Source organism: Lissotriton vulgaris, chromosome 5 (genome assembly GCF_964263255.1).
Source record: "Lissotriton vulgaris chromosome 5, aLisVul1.2, whole genome shotgun sequence".
In the NCBI taxonomy this organism is placed as follows: domain Eukaryota; kingdom Metazoa; phylum Chordata; class Amphibia; order Caudata; family Salamandridae; genus Lissotriton; species Lissotriton vulgaris.
The window spans coordinates 312,150,419-312,168,506 of record NC_141693.1 but is presented as its reverse complement, the minus strand read 5'-3'; the positions used below and the strand labels follow the sequence as shown (position 1 = coordinate 312,168,506).

Sequence of the window (18,088 nt, the reverse complement as noted above, 5' to 3'; positions counted from 1 at the left end):
TTACAACATTTACATCTGTGGTTTATAGCATATTAGAAAAACGTTTGATACATTTCGATACTTCTAGGGGGGTGCCTTCAGTAATTTACTTGAGGCAAAATTCCACTTTAGTTCGGCCTCTGAGTACCTGTTGAGCAGATGGGACCACAGATGGGGCTAATAAAAAAACACAGGTTTCAAACAAAATGTATAATTATTATCTTTAAGGAAAATGCTTTCATTCAAAATTGAAATATGAATCAACAAGCGTGAAAACGTACGGCTTTTCATTCTGAGCTACAGAAAAAGATACAAAATCGTACTGCACAGTAAAAGTGCACTTGCAAGGCCACTCGAAATTAAAATTATCTAAATTACATGGACTATCTGAAATGAATGTCAGCATCATAATTAGCGGTGGCAACCAAGAGATGGTAAACTTACAAACGTCTTAACCAATCAAGCATAATTTAAATTTACAGTAACTTCAAGGTCCATAAATATATTTGAGACGAGAAAGGGGTCACTGTCTTTAATAAAGTTTGGAATGAAAAAGTCACTTAATAAAATCATCTTTTTTTTATAGTTGTACCACATCGAAAAAACCTATACATGCATGTCATATAGTTTAGTCTCAATTTTTCATAAAAAATGGAAAAAGCAGCATTCAAACCCTCCAAAACCTTTTTTGCCACTGGCGGGTTTGTGTGTGTTAAAATGTCTTGAATGGGCTGCACAAAAAAACTTAAGTTAATCCAAAAAAAAATAAACGAAAAACTTTTTGTATCAAAGAAATAAATGTGAAAATAATCTCAACTAATAATTAAAATATATTTATATATAGGTATATCCAGGCCCTCAAGCAAAATTATAACATCAAGAACAGAGTTTTGAACCATTATTAAAAGGGCGCAATTTCAGCATCACGCAGGTAGCGCAACAGTGAAACTGGCATTTGAACCAAATGGAGAATACAAGAAAAACATATAAAAATCTAACACTTGTTTCAGTTCTTAATTCCACTAAAAGTGTGGGACTCCTCGTTCAAAAAGAGCAACTATAATAACTTTTTAATATTCTTAATAGCTCCCGTTCAACTGGTGTCATTTCCCTTGGACACTTTCTAAAGCAGGATCTACCAAACCCAGTGAGCAAAAGGGGTGCACGGTATCTCATCATTCCTTTTCATGTGCAGCACACTGTGGTCATGAAAACAGCCCACAGGTTAGTTGATTATTCCAAGGACCCCCGTGGCAAAGACAACATTGCGGTAGACTGTGAGGTCAGACCTTTTCTTTCTTTTATGTTTAACAAACCCTGCAACTGTTCACTAATCCCGAGGTACTAATGCCACAGCATACCACAAATTCTGGGGCTTCTTCAGTTGCTGCTAAAATGAAAAGGTTTTGCTTCTATGGAATATTCACCACTTTAGACATCGGCAGCATCATTTGGTTGAAATACCAGTTATCGGGTGGCATCATTTCGGATATTTTATTCATACAACTAAAGCTATCCGAACAAGAAATAAAAATAAACTGCATCATTAGCTCTGTCATTTCCTGTTTGGTGAATAAAAAGGCATTATTACAATGGCTCAAAACTGTTCTTTTCCTTTAATTGTACATAAGAAAGTCAATTGTTCCATTTAACTGGAGAACGGCTTCCCCATGTCTTCTTTTCCTTTGTACTTCCTCTTGCCATGCGTGAATGGGATATATCTGTATTTGATCATGTGCTGTAAAAGAAAGTAAATATGGTTAGATGTCTGCTGCAGCTGCACAAACACAAAAAGAATACCAAGGCCAACTTGGTCAGTCATTTCCTAAAATAATACAACATTTAACCCGTACTGACAGATTCATTGAAAAACAATATCAGACTAGGGATTTCTACTATGACCCTTTCCTGTCCGTTTGCAACACAATAGCCTCTTGGACATCTTTATTTACTCTTTCACTGGGATTACCTTTTGTGTTTGTCTCAAACCGTATGAATTGCATTATTGCCTTTACATCGTCACATCTCCTCCAGGGTGGTTGAATATATTCACTATAGTCTCTACCAAGAATGTACATATGCTGCTCCTACAACTGGACTGCCCTGTCACCTTACTGGACATTTTCAGGCCAATTGATTACATAAGCAAGCAGTAATTGAGGCAAATGAAAACTGGGAAGAGGCGCAATTATTTTTGAATTTCTGTAAGTTTCTTTGCATTATAGGTATAAAGGGAAATGTAGAAACAGCTTCCTTGGCCAAGTTTCCCTGTGCACCCCCCCCCCCTTAGTTAAAGGCAGTAAAGAGAACATTTAGAGGGATTTCTGGAAAACAATAAGGTCAACCTGCACACCCCACCCAAGTTAAAAACGAGAGCCAAGTTCACATTTTTAGGGAATGAGATGTAGGCAATTGAATTGGTCTGCACCGTTATTTATTATTCTCTGAAAGTGAACTGTCAAGTGGTTCTTTAAAAAGCAAATTTCCAAAGTTATAGATGGCACAGAGAACATTTGCAGGTACAAAACTGCTTGCTATGCTAAAGCAGTGTTGTTGTATTTTAGAGAACCCAGAAGTGCAAGAAGTCTGAATCATTTCTTTCCATTCTAATATGTTGATATGCTGACAGTGGCTTATGACATTAAAATGGCTACAATCTAAACACCCACGAACCGTTGAGTAGTGTGTCTATGGTGGTGTTCTCTGAAGATGGCATACTTGGCTCTACAATGTTCCAATGTTTTCTTCCTGTGGCACCCATATGGTCACACTTAAAGAGGAAGCAAAATTATATTATCCTCCGTTGGTAGGATAATTTGTGAGTACTCACGTTAAAGGCACCAGGCAGTAGTCTTGCCTTACCATAAAACGTGCATGTGTCTCGTTGCAAGGCAGGATCATCCGAAGGTGGTGTCCAGAACAGCTGTGATAAACTGAAGCCTTTATTTTTTTGTTAGTTTTTTAAATGGAAAAATGCTTTCCTGTGAGGATATATGGAGTACCATATTTAACAGTGCCACATGGAGCCTGAAAACGAAATAAATCCTGAAAAAGTTGGCTTTATGATTGACTAGCCCTCCAGTTAGTAAAGATGTTGGGCTCGGTGGTGGTGGTGGTGGCGGTGGGATGTCGCCATTAGAAACACCAGGGTAAACTCTCAAGGAACAGCATGACCGAATTTGAGCAAATTGTATTGCCAATTTACATCATCAATTCCAAATCTCAGGCACGTCAAGTGATCATCCTTGCATCTTTTATGTGCACTGGAAGTCTGTGAACACGTGGATGCATGACCTGCAACACAACGTGAAATGCTTTGAGATAAAGAAACTAGATAAGGCTCAAATTCCTGGTCTTCAAACAATCTGTATCTTTTGAGTCAAAACAAAGGAGTGTTTGAACCGCTGTAAGAGCCTCCAGAGTTTAACTAATTTCTTGGCAGATTCCAGGTGTGTACTTCAAAGATAACTATGTGCCTTTTAGGCTGAGAAGGAGCCTTAGTTTGCAAGGTCTACATTTACGTGAATATCTTGAAATTATATAAAAGTTGTAAGGACTAGAAAGCTCAAGTGTGAGTAGAGCCAATCACACTTAAAAACCTAGCAAAGACCTCTAGAAACTTACACTGCTGAAGAAACTCAGTGAAAGTGTAAACATAACAAGTATGTTCTTTTTATCTTTAAGTTAATATTCTTGTCCTGAATGTCTTGATGAAGAAACACCTTTGACTCCGGTTGTCTCCGCATTGCCACCCCCATGTACAGACTTGTATCTGAAGCATAGGGAAGAGAATATGACCTAACGGCTAGGGCGGTCGACTTCGGAGTTGGGGATCGGGTCTCGGCAGGGACGCTCAACATTCTGTGATTCTGGGAAAATAACGTAATCACCCCGTGCCTAACAGAAATTAATGTGTCCATCTGTAACGTAACTGGTGCTCATGTAAAGCGCTCTGATACCTTCGGGGCTAGTTCGCGCTATATAAAACTCCACACACACAAAAAAAGGTATCTATGAATATGCTGATGAATGGCCTCCTTACCGGTACACAGTACAAACTGTTTATTTTCCTCAAGATCTGGTGGAAGAAATTATTATACCCACTTTTGCTATTATCTAACCTGTTTTGAAGCGTTTTGGAGTCTCTAGACTTCCCTAGAGTCAACTCTACCCTATACCAGAGTATGTAAGTCTGAGGAGCTTTGTTCTACTATACAGCATCAGACAAAGGTACAGTGAGTGCGTGTGCACAGTCCAGTAAACACCAGTCTGCTCAAGTTCACTTTCATACTTGCATTCTCGGTATATAATGGACACTTTGCTCATCTCTTTCCAAGTTGGGCAATGTCAACTTGCTAGAATTAACCCTTAAACAATCCGTACCAAGTCAAAAATGTGGTGAAATGTCAACTTCTCTGCAAAAATGGAATGGGCATAACACGTAAGACATTTTCCCAAGGGTTTCTGTGGCAATAAGAGGTTTCTGATTAGCACATTTATTGGACAATATAGTTTATCACAAGCATCTCAGAGTGTCAGGTGTCTACACTTGACCTAGATAAACAACTACTTCACCATATGCCCATGAATCTGCAGTTAGCTTTGTCCCTCAGTCAAGTTTTACTCCACGAGGCACTAGTAGTTTCGGAGGTTCAATACAGTAAGACACAATAATTAAACAAAATTAATTCAATGCAAAGTAGTTAAAATAACAAACTAAACAGAAGGGTATGATTCTTCTACATCAAACGGGGAGCAAACAGACAATATTATCCTTAATGGGAGCATATGACAGCTCAGCTACTCACTTATTATTGCTTTGTCAATGGATCAACTGTGAAACAATGCTACAATCCATGAAGTACTCTCTGATATTTAAGCCCTCTGATGTCCTAGTTTCTCAGTGGCCCTACTTGCTTGGGCGGACAAGATACAGTCTTTGATCTTATTTTGAAAATTAGTATAACTGTCAGCCCCATAATGTTTTCAATCCCAAGCAAAAGGTAAACTCAGATTCCCAACCACAGAAAACTGCCACGTCATTAGTATCCCAGGTGTACTATTCAGTTAACCGGGGCACTGGACACAGTTCAAGTGACCAATTGTACCTCGAGGGGACCTCCAAAAGGCAAGTGTTTTTGATCAGCGGGTAACAACTGTTGGTGCGATTGGGTTCGCACCCAAGGATATTGCTCTCCCCAACTCCTCCCCCAGTTACTGAAACTTATGGATCTGTATATGGAGAAAGGATGGTGGCTGTCAAAATTTTTTAGTGGCAGAGAGAACTAGTAGGAATTGACACAATTGTGAACCCAACCATATCTACACCCAAGTGGGAAATGTAAAAGTTAAGGAGTAATGTCCTATTAAGTGTTCAATCAATCAATCAATCAGGAGTTTGTTAAAGCGCAACTACTCACCCGTAAGGGTCTCAAGGCGCTAGGGGTGGGGGGGGTGCAGGTTCCATTCCATCAAGGAGGGGGTCTGTCGAAGAGCCAGGTTTTGAGGTTTCTTTCGAAGATGGGGAGCGATGTTGTCTGTCTGAGTTGGAGCGGAAGGGCGTTCCATGCTTTGGTCGCGAGGAAGGAGAAGGAGCAGCCTCCCGATCTGGTCTTTCTGGTGCGGGGGACCTCGGCGTAGGAGAGCTGGGCTGATCGTAGGGTCCTTTGGGGTGCGTGGAATTTGAGCCGGCTGTTCAGGTATGCTGGTCCGGTGCTGTGGAGGGCCTTGTGTGCGTGGGTGAGCATCTTAAAGGTGATTCTCGCCTCGACGGGGAGCCAGTGGAGTGTGCGCAGGTGCTGGGAGATGTGGCAGTGTTTTGGCAGGTTGACGACCAGTCTTGCGGCGGCGTTCTGTAGCTTGCGGATGAGGTTTTTGTTTATTCCGGCGTAGAGTGCGTTGCCGTAGTCGAGTCTGCTGGTGACCAGGGCGTGAGTGACTGTCTTTCGGTGTTCGAGGGGGATCCATTTGAAGGTCTTACGAAGGAGGCGGAGGGTGTGGAAGCAGGAAGATGAGAGAGTTGATTTGGCGATCCATTTTGAGCTCGGAGTCCAGGATGATTCCCAGGTTGCGTGCGTGGTCTGTGGGGGTTGGCGGGTTTCCGAGGGCGGTGGGCCACCAGGTGTCGTTCCAGGCGTCGGGGTTTGGGCCCATGATGAGTACCAGTTTTGTTGATGTTTAGTTGTAGGCAGCTGTTTTTCATCCATTTGGTGACGGCTTCCATGCCTTCTGGAAAGTTGCGTCTGGCGGTGTTGGGCTCGTTGGATAGGGAGAGGATAAGCTGGGTGTCGTCTGCGTATGACACAATGTTGAGTCCGTAGGTTCTGACGATGGGGGCAAGTGGAGCCATGTAGACGTTGAAGAGCGTCGGGCTGAGGGAAGAGCCCTGGGGGACTTCGCAGGTGGTAGGTGTGGGGTCTGAGAGGAAAGGGGGGAGTCTGACCCGTTGCGTCCTGCCGGAGAGGAAGGAGCAGATCCAGTCGAGGGCCTTGTCCTGGATTCCTGCGTCGTAGAGACTGTGTATTAGGGTGCGGTGGGAGACTGTGTCGAACGCCGCTGATAGGTCTAGGAGGATGAGGGCTAATGTTTCTCCTTTGTCCAGTAGGGTGCGGATGTAGTCTGTTGCGGCGAGGAGGGCGGTTTCTGTACTGTGGTTTTTTCTGAAGCCGGATTGGGAGGAGTCGAGGATGTTGTGTTCTTCAATGAATGTGGCGAGTTGGCTTTCTCGATGACTTTCGCTGGGAAAGGGAGCAGGGAGATGGGTCTGTAGTTTTTGAGGTCGGTGGGGTCCGCTGAGGGTTTCTTCGTGAGGGGGTTGACCTCGGCGTGTTTCCAGTCGTCGGGGAACGAGGCGGTCGCCAGGGAGCGGTTGATGGTGTGGCAGAGCATGGGTGCGATGGTGTCAGCGGCTCTGTTGAAGATGTGGTGGGGACAGGGGTCCGTGGGGGCCCCTGAGTGGATTGACTTCATTGTCTTCAGTGTGTCTTTGGTGGTGAGGGCTGTCCAGTCATCAATTGCTGGTTTCCAGGTGTCGGGGGTGGTTGGTGAGGGTTCAGTGTGTTGGTTGTCTTCGTCGAAGTGGTCGTAGATGCTCTTGATTTTGTGGTGGAAAAAGGTGCTGAGTTTGTCGCAGAGGTCTTGTGAGGTAGGGATGTCGGTAGAATCGCTGGTGGGTTGGGCGAACTCCTTGAGGATGCTGAAGAGTTCCTTGCTGTTGTGTGCGTGGGTGGAGATTCCGTCTTCAATCGCTTTTTTCCTCGTTTCTCTGATGAGTTGATGGGGAGCGTTGGAGGCGGCTCTGAAGTCGTTGTGGGCTTCTGTGGATTTGGTGTTTCTCCAGGCCTTTTCGAGGCGGCGGCATGTGCGCCTGGACTCTCGAAGTTCGGTGGTAAACCATCTGGCTTTCTTGGCACGGGTATTGTTGTTTTTCTTGAGGGGGGCTATGGTGTTGGTGCTGTCCGAGATCCATCTATGCAGGGTTCGGGCTGCGGTGTTGGGGTCGTTGTTTTCCGCGATGGTTGGGGTGGAGTTGTTGAGTGAGGAGATGAGCTGGTCGTCGGTGATTTTGGTCCAGTTTCTTTGTGGAAGCAGGTGCTGGTGTCTGTGGATGGTGGGTGTTCCGAAGGTGAAGTGGACGCAACGATGGTCGGTCCATGGGAGTTCGGTGGTGTGGCTGAAGGTGATGGAGTTTCCTGTAGTGAAGAGGGGGTCGAGGGTGTGTCCTGCTGAGTGCGTGGGCTCGGTCACGATCTGGCAGAGTCCAATGTTGTGGAGGTTGTCCAGAAGGCATGTGGTGTTGGGGTCCAGTTGATTGTCCAGTTGATTGTCTAGGTGGAAGTTCAGGTCTCCCAGCAGGGTGTAGTTGGTGGATGCGATGGCCTGCGGGGAGATAATGTCCGTGATGGAGTTGGCGAAGGGTCCGCGGGGTCCAGGGGGGTCGGTGGATGAGGGTTCCTCGGAGGGCGGCAGTGGGGCTGGCCAGTATCTTAAAGTGAAGGTGTTCCATCAGTTCTGTGGACTCGTCAGGGAGTGTGCTCAGGCGGAGGCTGGATTTGTGGACGATGGAGATTCCTCCTCCTGGGTGGGTGGGGCGGTCCTTCCTGTAGATCTTGTATCCTTGGGGGATGGCGATGGCGATGTCCGGTCCTGAGGGGGAGTTGGTCCAAGTTTCGGTGAAGAATGCTACGTCCGGGGTGGTGCTGTCGAGGAGGTCCCAGATTTCTGTGGCGTGTTTGTGGAGGGATCGGACGTTGAGGAGGATGCAGATCCGTGATCGGACTTTCTTTCTAAAATCCTACACCAATTGTAACACGTCCAATGTTATATATATCATCCAATACCCCTGTGAAAAAATATATGTGGGCCAGACTCAGCAGAAGATCAAACAGAGGATCCTACAGCACAGTAGTAGGATACGCTGCAGTGTACCAGGAGCACCCCTAGTCGAACATTGTCAAAGAATGGGGCACACTGCACATGATTTAACATGGCTAGTTTTAGAGAAAATCACTCTGGGCAGAAGGGGTGGGAACCTGGCGACAGTGTTGAACACCCGTGAATTGAAATGGATAGCTATATTTGATTCAATCACTAATGGTCTTAATGAAACGGATAGTAGTTACGCCCAGATGGCAGCATTAGGACAGTAATTATAGTGGTTCATTAAGATGTACTGTTGTTCTTGCCACTACAGAATTACCTATAAATGCACTGATTACGTCTACACCCTAATGTCTGAGAGGTGCACGTTCTCGATTTACTGAGTTTTTTGGTCGCCTGACAATCTTTTACATGAGACAGTGGTTAAATGTATGGTCAGCCTCAATCTACAGCATGTATAATGACTGAACGTATATACCCTTGTGTGGGAGAGGTGCACGTTCTGTAAACTGATTAGATGATCCCTTCTTTAATTAGCGAGCTTTATGTATCCCCAACTCACCATAAAGTATTGCCAGTCCTATCCGCAAAACACTTTGAACACTTTTACGATCGTGCCCCAAAATAAAATACCTTCCTAATGTGGAATTGTGAAATGAACATCAACACCCTTGTGTTGAAGAGGTGCATGTCCTGTAAAACTGATCAAATTAATCATTAATTTAGTAAGCCGGACTTAAATAAACAACTCATCAATAAATGTGTTCACTTCCAACCGTAAACATGCTATAGCTGCCCCAAATTGTGGAATTTTTTCCCTTTCTACTCAATCACGTGATCACGCGAGTAAGCTTACAAGCCAAACACGGAAGTGTATTCGCTTCGCGTACACCGAGAATCGAGTACCGGAGAGACGAGAGACCGTGGCTGCGGCTACATTTTTCGTGAGTAATAGACTGCGGCGGCTGTTTTATTTCTCACGCGATGGTTGAGCACGAACTTTAATAATACCGGCTTACTCATTTAACCCCTTCAGATACTTTGAATACGGAATTAACAATGAAGCGCATTTAATGCCAAGAGTTTGAGATTGCCAATTTGAAATTCGACGCTTCTGGCTGACCAATGTAAGTCCTTGTTTCTAAGAATGAAAACACACGATTTGATTTCGTGTTTAATTGTACACTAAGACCATACTCCTCTTTGCTCCTCTAGTGGAAGCCAAACAAATGACGATCTGCACTAACGCCCAGAGCAAATAAGTTGGATATCTGAAATCCCACGTGACTGCCTGACAAATGTAAGTTCTTTTGATCAGGGAATAATGTATAAATAAAGACACACTCAAAGAAGTGCATGTGGTAGATTGATACTTACACTAATTTCCCCCTGTTTTTCCAGTGAAGGCCACGCTGAAGATTAAACAAATTCCTACTCCCACAGTCCCCCTGCGTTGATGGACTGACTCCAACTTAAAGTAAAAGACTACATGTGAGTTAGATTCCTTTAGAACATGTTCATGCTTTAGTGAAGCTGACCCTTGCAATTTATTGATTCATGATACCATTCTTGCTCCTCTCTAGTTGGCCTTGCCCACTAGTAACAGACCACACCGAAGTTGGTCTTCCGGATTCTTGATCCTCGGAGCCGGCTGGCCCGATACACCATGGTAAATAATAATTTCCTATTAATGTATAACTAATTTTAAACTCACTTTTCCACTTGAATTCATTAAATCCTCTTCTACCTTTTAGAATTGTCTGGCCCCGTCACCGCTTTCTCTGTCCTGATGAAGACCCCGTCTAAGGGCTCAAGTAAACCTCCCATGTAGGGGTCGAAACGTCGACGGCTCTACCTGTTTTGTCATCCGGCACTATCCATGATCTAAATATTTACAAGTGTGACCGTAGAATGACTTTTTTTATTAGTTTAACTGTAATTTTGGCGTGAATAAGTTACAGCCTTCTCCACATTAACTGTGAATGTTTTGTTCTGAATATGAAATGTTGTTCTTTCCTGTGAATCACTTTTACTCCTTTTCATCTCACACTTTACTTTTCTTCCCCCTCCCTTGTACTTGGGGCTTTATTAATTTTTATGTCAAATATTTGAATTGATTCAGTGGCATATTGTGATTGACAGTTATGCTCTATTAAACATGATGGCCGCGGGGGCAGCAGCGGCGGGGAAAGGTAAAGGGAGGAAAGAAGGGATAAAGAAAAAAGGGAAAATAAGCAGAAATAAGGCACAAAAGAGCAGAGATGCAGAAAAGGGCAGAAAGGTGAAAGATGGAAAGGGTAGAAAAACGAGTGAAGGAGCAGAGTGAGAGAAAGGAGACAGAGGTCCACTGGACCACCATGGATGAGGCGCAGGGAAACCTGCGGGTGGAGGAGGGCCTCGATCACTAACACTCAAGAGTGCAGGGGCAGGGGCACCTCACTTAATGGTGGAGCTGCAAGGGTGGGAGAGCAATTTCACTGACAATGAGTCAGTGGTCTTGCTCGCCTGTCCCCGCAGTGGCCTCCATTAAGTAAGGGTCTGGGAGGGCTGGACAGCTGGGAGGCGGGAGCGGGGAGAGGAGCTGGATTGGGCCGGTCACGCTGGGGGGCGGGGAGAGGCCGCGGGGGCAGCAGCGGCGGGGAAAGGTAAAGGGAGGAGCTGGATTGGGCCGGTCACGCTGGGGGGCGGGGAGAGGCCGCGGGGGCAGCAGCGGCGGGGAAAGGTAAAGGGAGGAAAGAAGGGATAAAGAAAAAAGGGAAAATAAGCAGAAATAAGGCACAAAAGAGCAGAGATGCAGAAAAGGGCAGAAAGGTGAAAGATGGAAAGGGTAGAAAAACGAGTGAAAACGAGTGAAGGAGCAGAGAGAGAAAGGGAAAATGGGCAGAAATAAAGCAAAAAAGAGCAGAGGTGCAGAAAGGTGAAAGATAGAAAGGGTAGAAAAACGAGTGAAAACGAGTGAAGGAGCAGAGGGAGAGAAAGGGAAAATGGGCAGAAATAAGGCACACAAGAGCAGAGATGCAGAAAGGTGCAGAAGGGTGAAAGATAGGGTAGAAAAACAAGTGAAGGAGCAGAGTGAGAGAAAGGAGACAGAGGTCCACTGGACCACCAGGGGTGAGGCGCAGGGAAACCTGCGGGTGGAGGGCCTCAATCACTAACACTCAAGAGTGCAGGGGCAGGGGCACCTCACTTAATGGTGGAGCTGCGAGAGTGGGAGAGCAATTTCACTGACAATGAGTCAGTGGTCTTGTAGCTCTTCAATGACACTTCCTTGAGACGTCCACGTGCTGGCGAGTGAATTGGTGGGGGATGTGATCTGTCTAGGTGCAGGTCCAGAACACAATTGTAATCTCCCCCAGGAGCCATGGTGTCCCTGCGTGACTGGCCAATACACCAGTAAGGGTATTCCAGTATTGGTCTTGATCTATATTGGGGGCATACACACATCCCACAAGTATTGGCTGATCCTCCAGTAGCAACCAGTACAGAAAAGACCTAGACTCTGTAGGCACCTCTAAGTTTATCCTTCTCGGGTACACCATTTATTGTATTACCATTACAAAAACTTACTCCCCTTCCATTAATTATCGGGGTAGTTGGTGTATCCTGGAATTGTGCCTCATTTAAACAATCGCCAGATTCCCACAAATTTTAAATTCAGTTGCAAGACAACACAAAACACACACTTAAGTGTCAAACTGATATACGAACAACTGGAAAAAAAGTGTGTGAGAGCAAGATGGCACCTCACAGGCGCACCACCAACGGGAACCTGGCAGGTACTCACCAGGGTTGCCCTGTTCTCATCATTGTCATGTTATGTTATATGTTGATTTGTATCCAGCTCTGTTAGTCGGGACTGTCCTGGCGCGGTGAGGAAACGGTGTCAGAGTGAGCGAGGAGACAGCTATTCAGAATGTGTGAAGAGGTGGGTTTTTAACAATTTTTTTAAATTGGTCAGGTTGGGGGAGTATCCTAGAGCATCAGGAAGGCTGTTCCACATCTGAGCTCCCCGAACCGTCAGAGATTGCCCCCCCAGGCGAACTCTCTTAAATCTGGGGACAACCACCTGCCTTTGGGAGGCAGATCGCAGCTGACGGGTCGGTTGGTAAAAGGCAAATCTTTTTGCGAGGTAGGGCGGACAAGGTCCATGCAGGGCTTTATAAACGAGTACCAGAGCCACAAATAACCAATACAGTGTCAAACAAAACAACATATAAACCCGCACTACAACACAGATATGTAATTTTATTCTGTCTCTTGTGTTGGGTACACAAGAGACAGAATAAAATTATATATCTGTGTTGTAGTGTGGTTTTATATGTTGTTTGACACTGTATTGGTTATTTGTGGTCCCCTTTCACTGCATATTTTCACCAAACTACTTTTCTTTGTGGTTTTTGGACATATTTTCTTTCTTTGAGCTCGATGGTGCCAATGATGAGAACAGGGCAACCCTGGTGAGTACCTACCAGGTTCCCGTTGGTGGTGCGCCCATGAGGTGCCATCTTGCTCACACACACTTTTTTCCAGTTGTTCGTATATCACAGTTTGACACTGAAGTGTGTGTTTTGTGCTGTCTCGCAACTGAATTTTAAATTTGTGGGAATCAGGCGATTGTTTAAATGAGGCACAATTCCAGGATACACCAACTACCCCGATAATTAATGGAAGGGGAGTAAGTTTTTGTAATGGTAATACAATAAATGGTGTACCCGAGAAGGATAAACTTAGAAGTGCCTACAGAGTCTAGGTCTTTTCTGTACTGGTTGCAATTTGAGTGGAGGGTGACCTATGACTAGCTTTACCCTCTAAGCTCCTATATTTTTCTGATCCTCCAGTAGGCCTGTCAAAATAACATACCGCCCCTCTCTGTCTATGAGCCCGGTATGTTCCCTAAAAGGCACCCCCGGCCTAATCCATATAAGTGAACCCCTGGCGAATGCGGAGTAGCCCGTGGCACATATCACGCCCCGCCCTTTTCTGCGCAATCGATCTATTTCCTGCATCGTCAAGTGTGTCTCCTGTAGGAGGGCCACTTGGGCCTGTTGTCGTTTAATATAGGCGTAGGCCGAATATCGTTTGTTGGCCGTGTGCATACCCCAGACGTTCAACGTAAGGATCTTGTAATCCGTGTTTGACATTTTATGTGTCATGTGGTACCTGTACGGTCTATATACCCATCCCCGGGTGTGCCCGCCCCCACCATCAAGAAGTCCGTGCTGTTCACTTTGCCCACCTCCCGCCCGCCCGCCGAAAAAGTAGGGTGTAAAAGGGAATAAAAAACTGCAACTCTGGGATACATTCCCAACATCGGGGACCTACTGCACGAAGCAATACGTCCAAACTGGTTTGCATAGAAACTTTAGTTAGTTATCGTGGGGTTGTGGATGGACATCTCTCCGGCCACCGCCGGCGTGGTCCCGTGGCTAGTGGAAGCTTCAGTGAGTTGTCCTCAGAGAACACTTCAATCCTTCATCGGCTCGGCTGGGTTGGGATGTCTCCAACTGTTATCATCGCTGCGATGTAGGCCGGTGGTCTTCAAGCTATTGATCTCGGTGAGTGGGATAGCTACGTGGCGGGTCACGGTCCGGACTCGGACCCCATTGTTCCCACTAAGTGTCCTGCACTTTCGACCGTCCGTTATATCAAGGTGTCAGCTGTCTGGGGAGTCACCACGGGAGGCGTCACGGAGCCCTCGCGGGTGCGTCGCTGCCCTCGTCCTATGAGCTGAACAGGTGGGGGCCCTCCTCCATGTCTGAGCCTCTCCTGCGGAATCCAGGGCGGCCACCGATAATTTGTGTTAGGTCCGGAAGCCCGTTCCAGATGGTCTGGACAGCACCTCCAGCTGTGTCAGGGTTATTTTTCGGAGTCGCCGTACTACCCTGTGCCCCTCGGGACTGTTTCGTGTGGGTGAGGCATTGGAGCGACGTGAGATGTGTTGTTCTATCCAAGTGTCCACCTCTTTCGGGTCCGAAAAGAAGTGTGTGTTCCCGCCGTGGACGACCCTGAGACGGGCCGGGAACAGAAGAGCATATTGTACATTCTGTTGGCGCAGGGTACGTTTAATTGTCTGGAAGGTGGCCCTTTGTCGCTACACTGCTTGTGAATAGTCTGGAAACAGCATCACCTGTTTGTCTTCCACCTGTAGACGGACATGCGCTCTGGCGGCGCGGAGAATAGTGTCCCGATCCCGAAAATGTAGTAGCTTCATCAGGAACGGCCTGGGAGGGAGGCCTGGCATGGGCCTCCGCGCCGGTACTCGGTGCACCCGCTCGATGGAAAAGTGGGGGGGTCAGGTCCTCGGCAGGCGTGAATGTTGCGATCCAGTCCTTGATGTACTTGATCGGGTCGGCCCCCTCCACTCCCTCTGGTAAGTTCATAACGCGAATGTTGCTCCTACGGGAGTGCCCCTCCAAGTCAGTCTTATGCTCTAGAGTCTTGATCCGGGCCTGGAGGTCTTTTAGGGCTTGGTGATGTTGGACCTGCGGTTCCATTGTTTACATTGTCGCTGCACTCTGGTTCACTTTGTCAGTGAGCTTCCTGTGGTCGTACCGTAAGATATTGAGGTCAGTGGCCAGGGTGTCAAAACTTGTGCTCCATCGCCACTCTGGAGTGCTCTATGGCCGCTAAGACTTGGTCCAGTTTTCTGGACATAGCGTTGTCTCTGGTGATCTCTTCTCGCGGTCAAGGCCGGTGCCTGGGAGGGCGTCTTCTGTGGGCGACCCATGTGGAGGGGATTGTCTTCCCATTGCGCCCCACGGTTGCCGGCGGCCAATACGGTCCACCTCTGCCTTGGCGTCAGGAAGATCTTCAGCAGTGACGTGTTCGTCCCGTTTATCGACCACGGGACCGACCGGCTGCGACAAATCCAGACGTGCCCGGCCTGCACGTGGCCCGTATTCACAATAGGGTGGCGATATGCTCCGCAATGGTGTCCTGAGCCCGCCGAGTGCACGCCGTCCCTGGGCTGCCGAGCTAGGGCCGCAGCCACCTCACCTGGGGGCTGTAGGGCTCACGTCCACCCCGGCTCCAGTCGTCAGCCGGGTCATATGCTGTGTGTTCATGTCTGTTATGAAGGTTGATGGCTAATGCCTCGGTTTCCAGTTCCTTTGGATTATGGCAGCAGGTACAACAGTCACTCGTCCTGTCCCTCAGGGCCTCTCCTCAAATCTGCCCGGTTGGAAGGGAGGGTGGGGGGGGGGCCCTGCGCCACCTCAGCGCTGCAATTCTTCGCCCCGGGGCCCCCTCTCAGAGCCCGGTCTCCCGGCCCAGACAGCCACCTCTCATCCGAGGTTCGCCAGCCCCGCTTGGGTTTTGCTGATTCGTGGCCGCCGTCAGATTCGCGGCACTCTGCCGGGGGTCCGCCATTTTGGAAGGCCGGTCACGGTAGTTTGTGATAGGGTGCTCCCGTCTCTGTCGTGCCGCTTAGCAGGGTTTCAGACTCACGAGGTGAACCCAGCCGCCTCTGGACCCTGGTGTCGGTTACTGCGGCGTGTGTGGACTCAAATCTAAGTGATAGACACCACGGACGCCGGCCGGCAGCCGGAGCCTCACTGAGAGATGCCCGCCATCTTGGCTGGTTCGGCCACACCCCCATCTCCTAAACTGAGTTAATGACTTCCTATCCATGGCAAGCAAAAAGGTGCTGGCCTTGTTCTTTGCTGATGACACCTTGCTGCTCTACGAAACATTCATGGGCCTCCAGTCACTCGGTTCCTACTTTTTTGCAACACATGTGGGCTAGAAATAAATGCTCTATAGACGAAATTCATGGTTTACTCTACAAATAATAGATTGGGTTGTAATATTGGTTTAGGAGGTGCACCACTAGATAGAGTATCGAAATTCGACTATTTGGGGATCTGATTGTCGAATAACGAGTCGTTGGGCCCATAATCCAAAACTGTAGCTCACAAATCAATCACAGAGCATCTGCCATTGAGGGGTTTGCCAAAAGAGCCCTATCTTACCCGATCTCCCTGTGATTCGAATCTATAATGCCCAGGTTAAAAGCGCAGCTTTGTACAGCGCAGAGTTGTGGGGTTACTGCAACTGTTCACTTCTTGGTGAGGGTGAAACTAACTTCATATTGACTTGTCTGTCTGGAGTGCAGGACTCTACTTCTTGCCCTTAAGCCTATTACAAAAGAGGTGATATTGTTACCTCTAAGTTATTGGCTTCAGGTATAGTCCAGAGGGTCTTATGGTTTAAATCTTTTTATTGAATGAGTTATGAACATACAAAAACACAGAACCCTCAGCTCCTCAATGACAGCGTGGTGGAGACAATGAAGTTGCGTTGCATGACATTACTATAAGTAAATAGCATGGAGTGGGCTAGGACAGTGAAAACGACAGGAACACCTACCCCCCCTCCCCCTCCCCCCCCCCCCCCCCACCCTTCCACCCCTCGTTTACCTGAAGCTAACCGAGAAAGGGAAAACTAGGGGAAGAAGGGACAAGGGAAAAAAGGCGCGATGTCTAGCGTTGCGTTGCGTTGCGTTGCCGCTTGCGATTTTTGGCAGAGTCGATGTCTGGAATTTGTGTGTCTGGTAGGTGAAGCAATCAAAGGTACCGTGCGCACGTCAACTCCCTGAACTCAGACACCAAAAGTGTGAGGAAAGGCCGCCACAGATCGGCGAATTCTGATCCTCTACCGACCGGTGTAAGAGAAAGTTTTTCCATACCCAACACCAACTAACGCCTCTGGAGCCAGCCAGTATGTGTAGGAAGCGGAGTGGTGCCCAGTGTATCAAGATATTTTGTGGGCCGTCCCCAGAGCAATCGCAATCAGTCTACCCCTCCAAGATTTTAAGTGGATAGGTCAGTGGGTTGGGTAGCCCCAGAAGGATATATGCAGGAAACCGTGGGGGCTACGTCTCAAGGTGCAGGTCAATCTCGTCAAGAATTTGGGACCAATAGGGCTGTAGACAAGGGCAGCTTCCGAGTATGTGTTCTAGGGTGCCTACCTCCCCGCACTCCCTCCAACAAAGGTCACTACGTCTGGGGTCAAAGCGATGCAGTCGCTCCGGTGTGTAGTACCAATAAGTGGTCTTTCTCATGGTCTCTGTGAGTCCCATATGGTAGGCCGAGTGTCTGGCTCTATGGTAAATACCCTCCCATTCTTTGTGACTTAAGGATCACCCCAGGTCTTGTTCCCAACGCGCGCAGCCTGCATTATAAGTATGTGTGGTATTGGCCAGAAGCTTCTTATAAAGGTCGGAAATTAGTTTCTTATCGGACGTGCGTGTCACTAGCCATTTCTCATATGGCGTCAGTAGGTGCTGTGCTGTGGTTTTGACTTGTGGGTGTAGAGCCCAGAGTTGTATTTCAAGGTATGATATGCGCTCGGTCTCCAGGAGACCATAGTGTTCCCTAAGCTGGGGGAAAGCGATAATGCCATTCAGATCGAAGAGATGACCTACGGACATACATGGGGAGGCGCGCCAGGCCTGGAAGGACGTATCGTCAGTGCCTGGGTGAGTAGTGCGCTATACAAATTTTAAACTTGAACTTTTTAAACTTGAACTTGGTGTAAGAGGCGACGGGAAGGTGGTCAGCTGGGCAGAGACATTGGTACGGTCCCAGGAGTCCATAGTAGTACTCGTGATATAGGAGGCGTATAGATTGGGCGGGCGAAACAGCCAATGCTTCTCAGTTTCTAACCGCTGCCACTCCACAAGGTACCTAATCTGGCACAGATGGAGGTCTGTCAGTGAGACCCCTCCATT

At 47.3% G+C, this 18,088-nt stretch overlaps 1 protein-coding gene across 4 annotated transcripts in view; it reads right to left on the bottom strand.

Annotated features, from left to right (window-relative positions):
- Positions 1-496: 496 nt before the first annotated feature.
- The window catches only part of RER1 (retention in endoplasmic reticulum sorting receptor 1), a 113,487-nt gene continuing 95,895 nt past the window's right edge, over positions 497-18,088 (bottom strand). For all 4 annotated transcript variants that reach the window (XM_086921540.1, XM_086921541.1, XM_086921542.1 and 1 more), the window contains exon 7: positions 497-1,717. In XM_086921540.1, the coding sequence (XP_086777666.1) occupies positions 1,628-1,717 (90 nt within the window). In that variant the 3' untranslated portion in view covers positions 497-1,627. The remainder of the gene's footprint in view (positions 1,718-18,088) is intronic.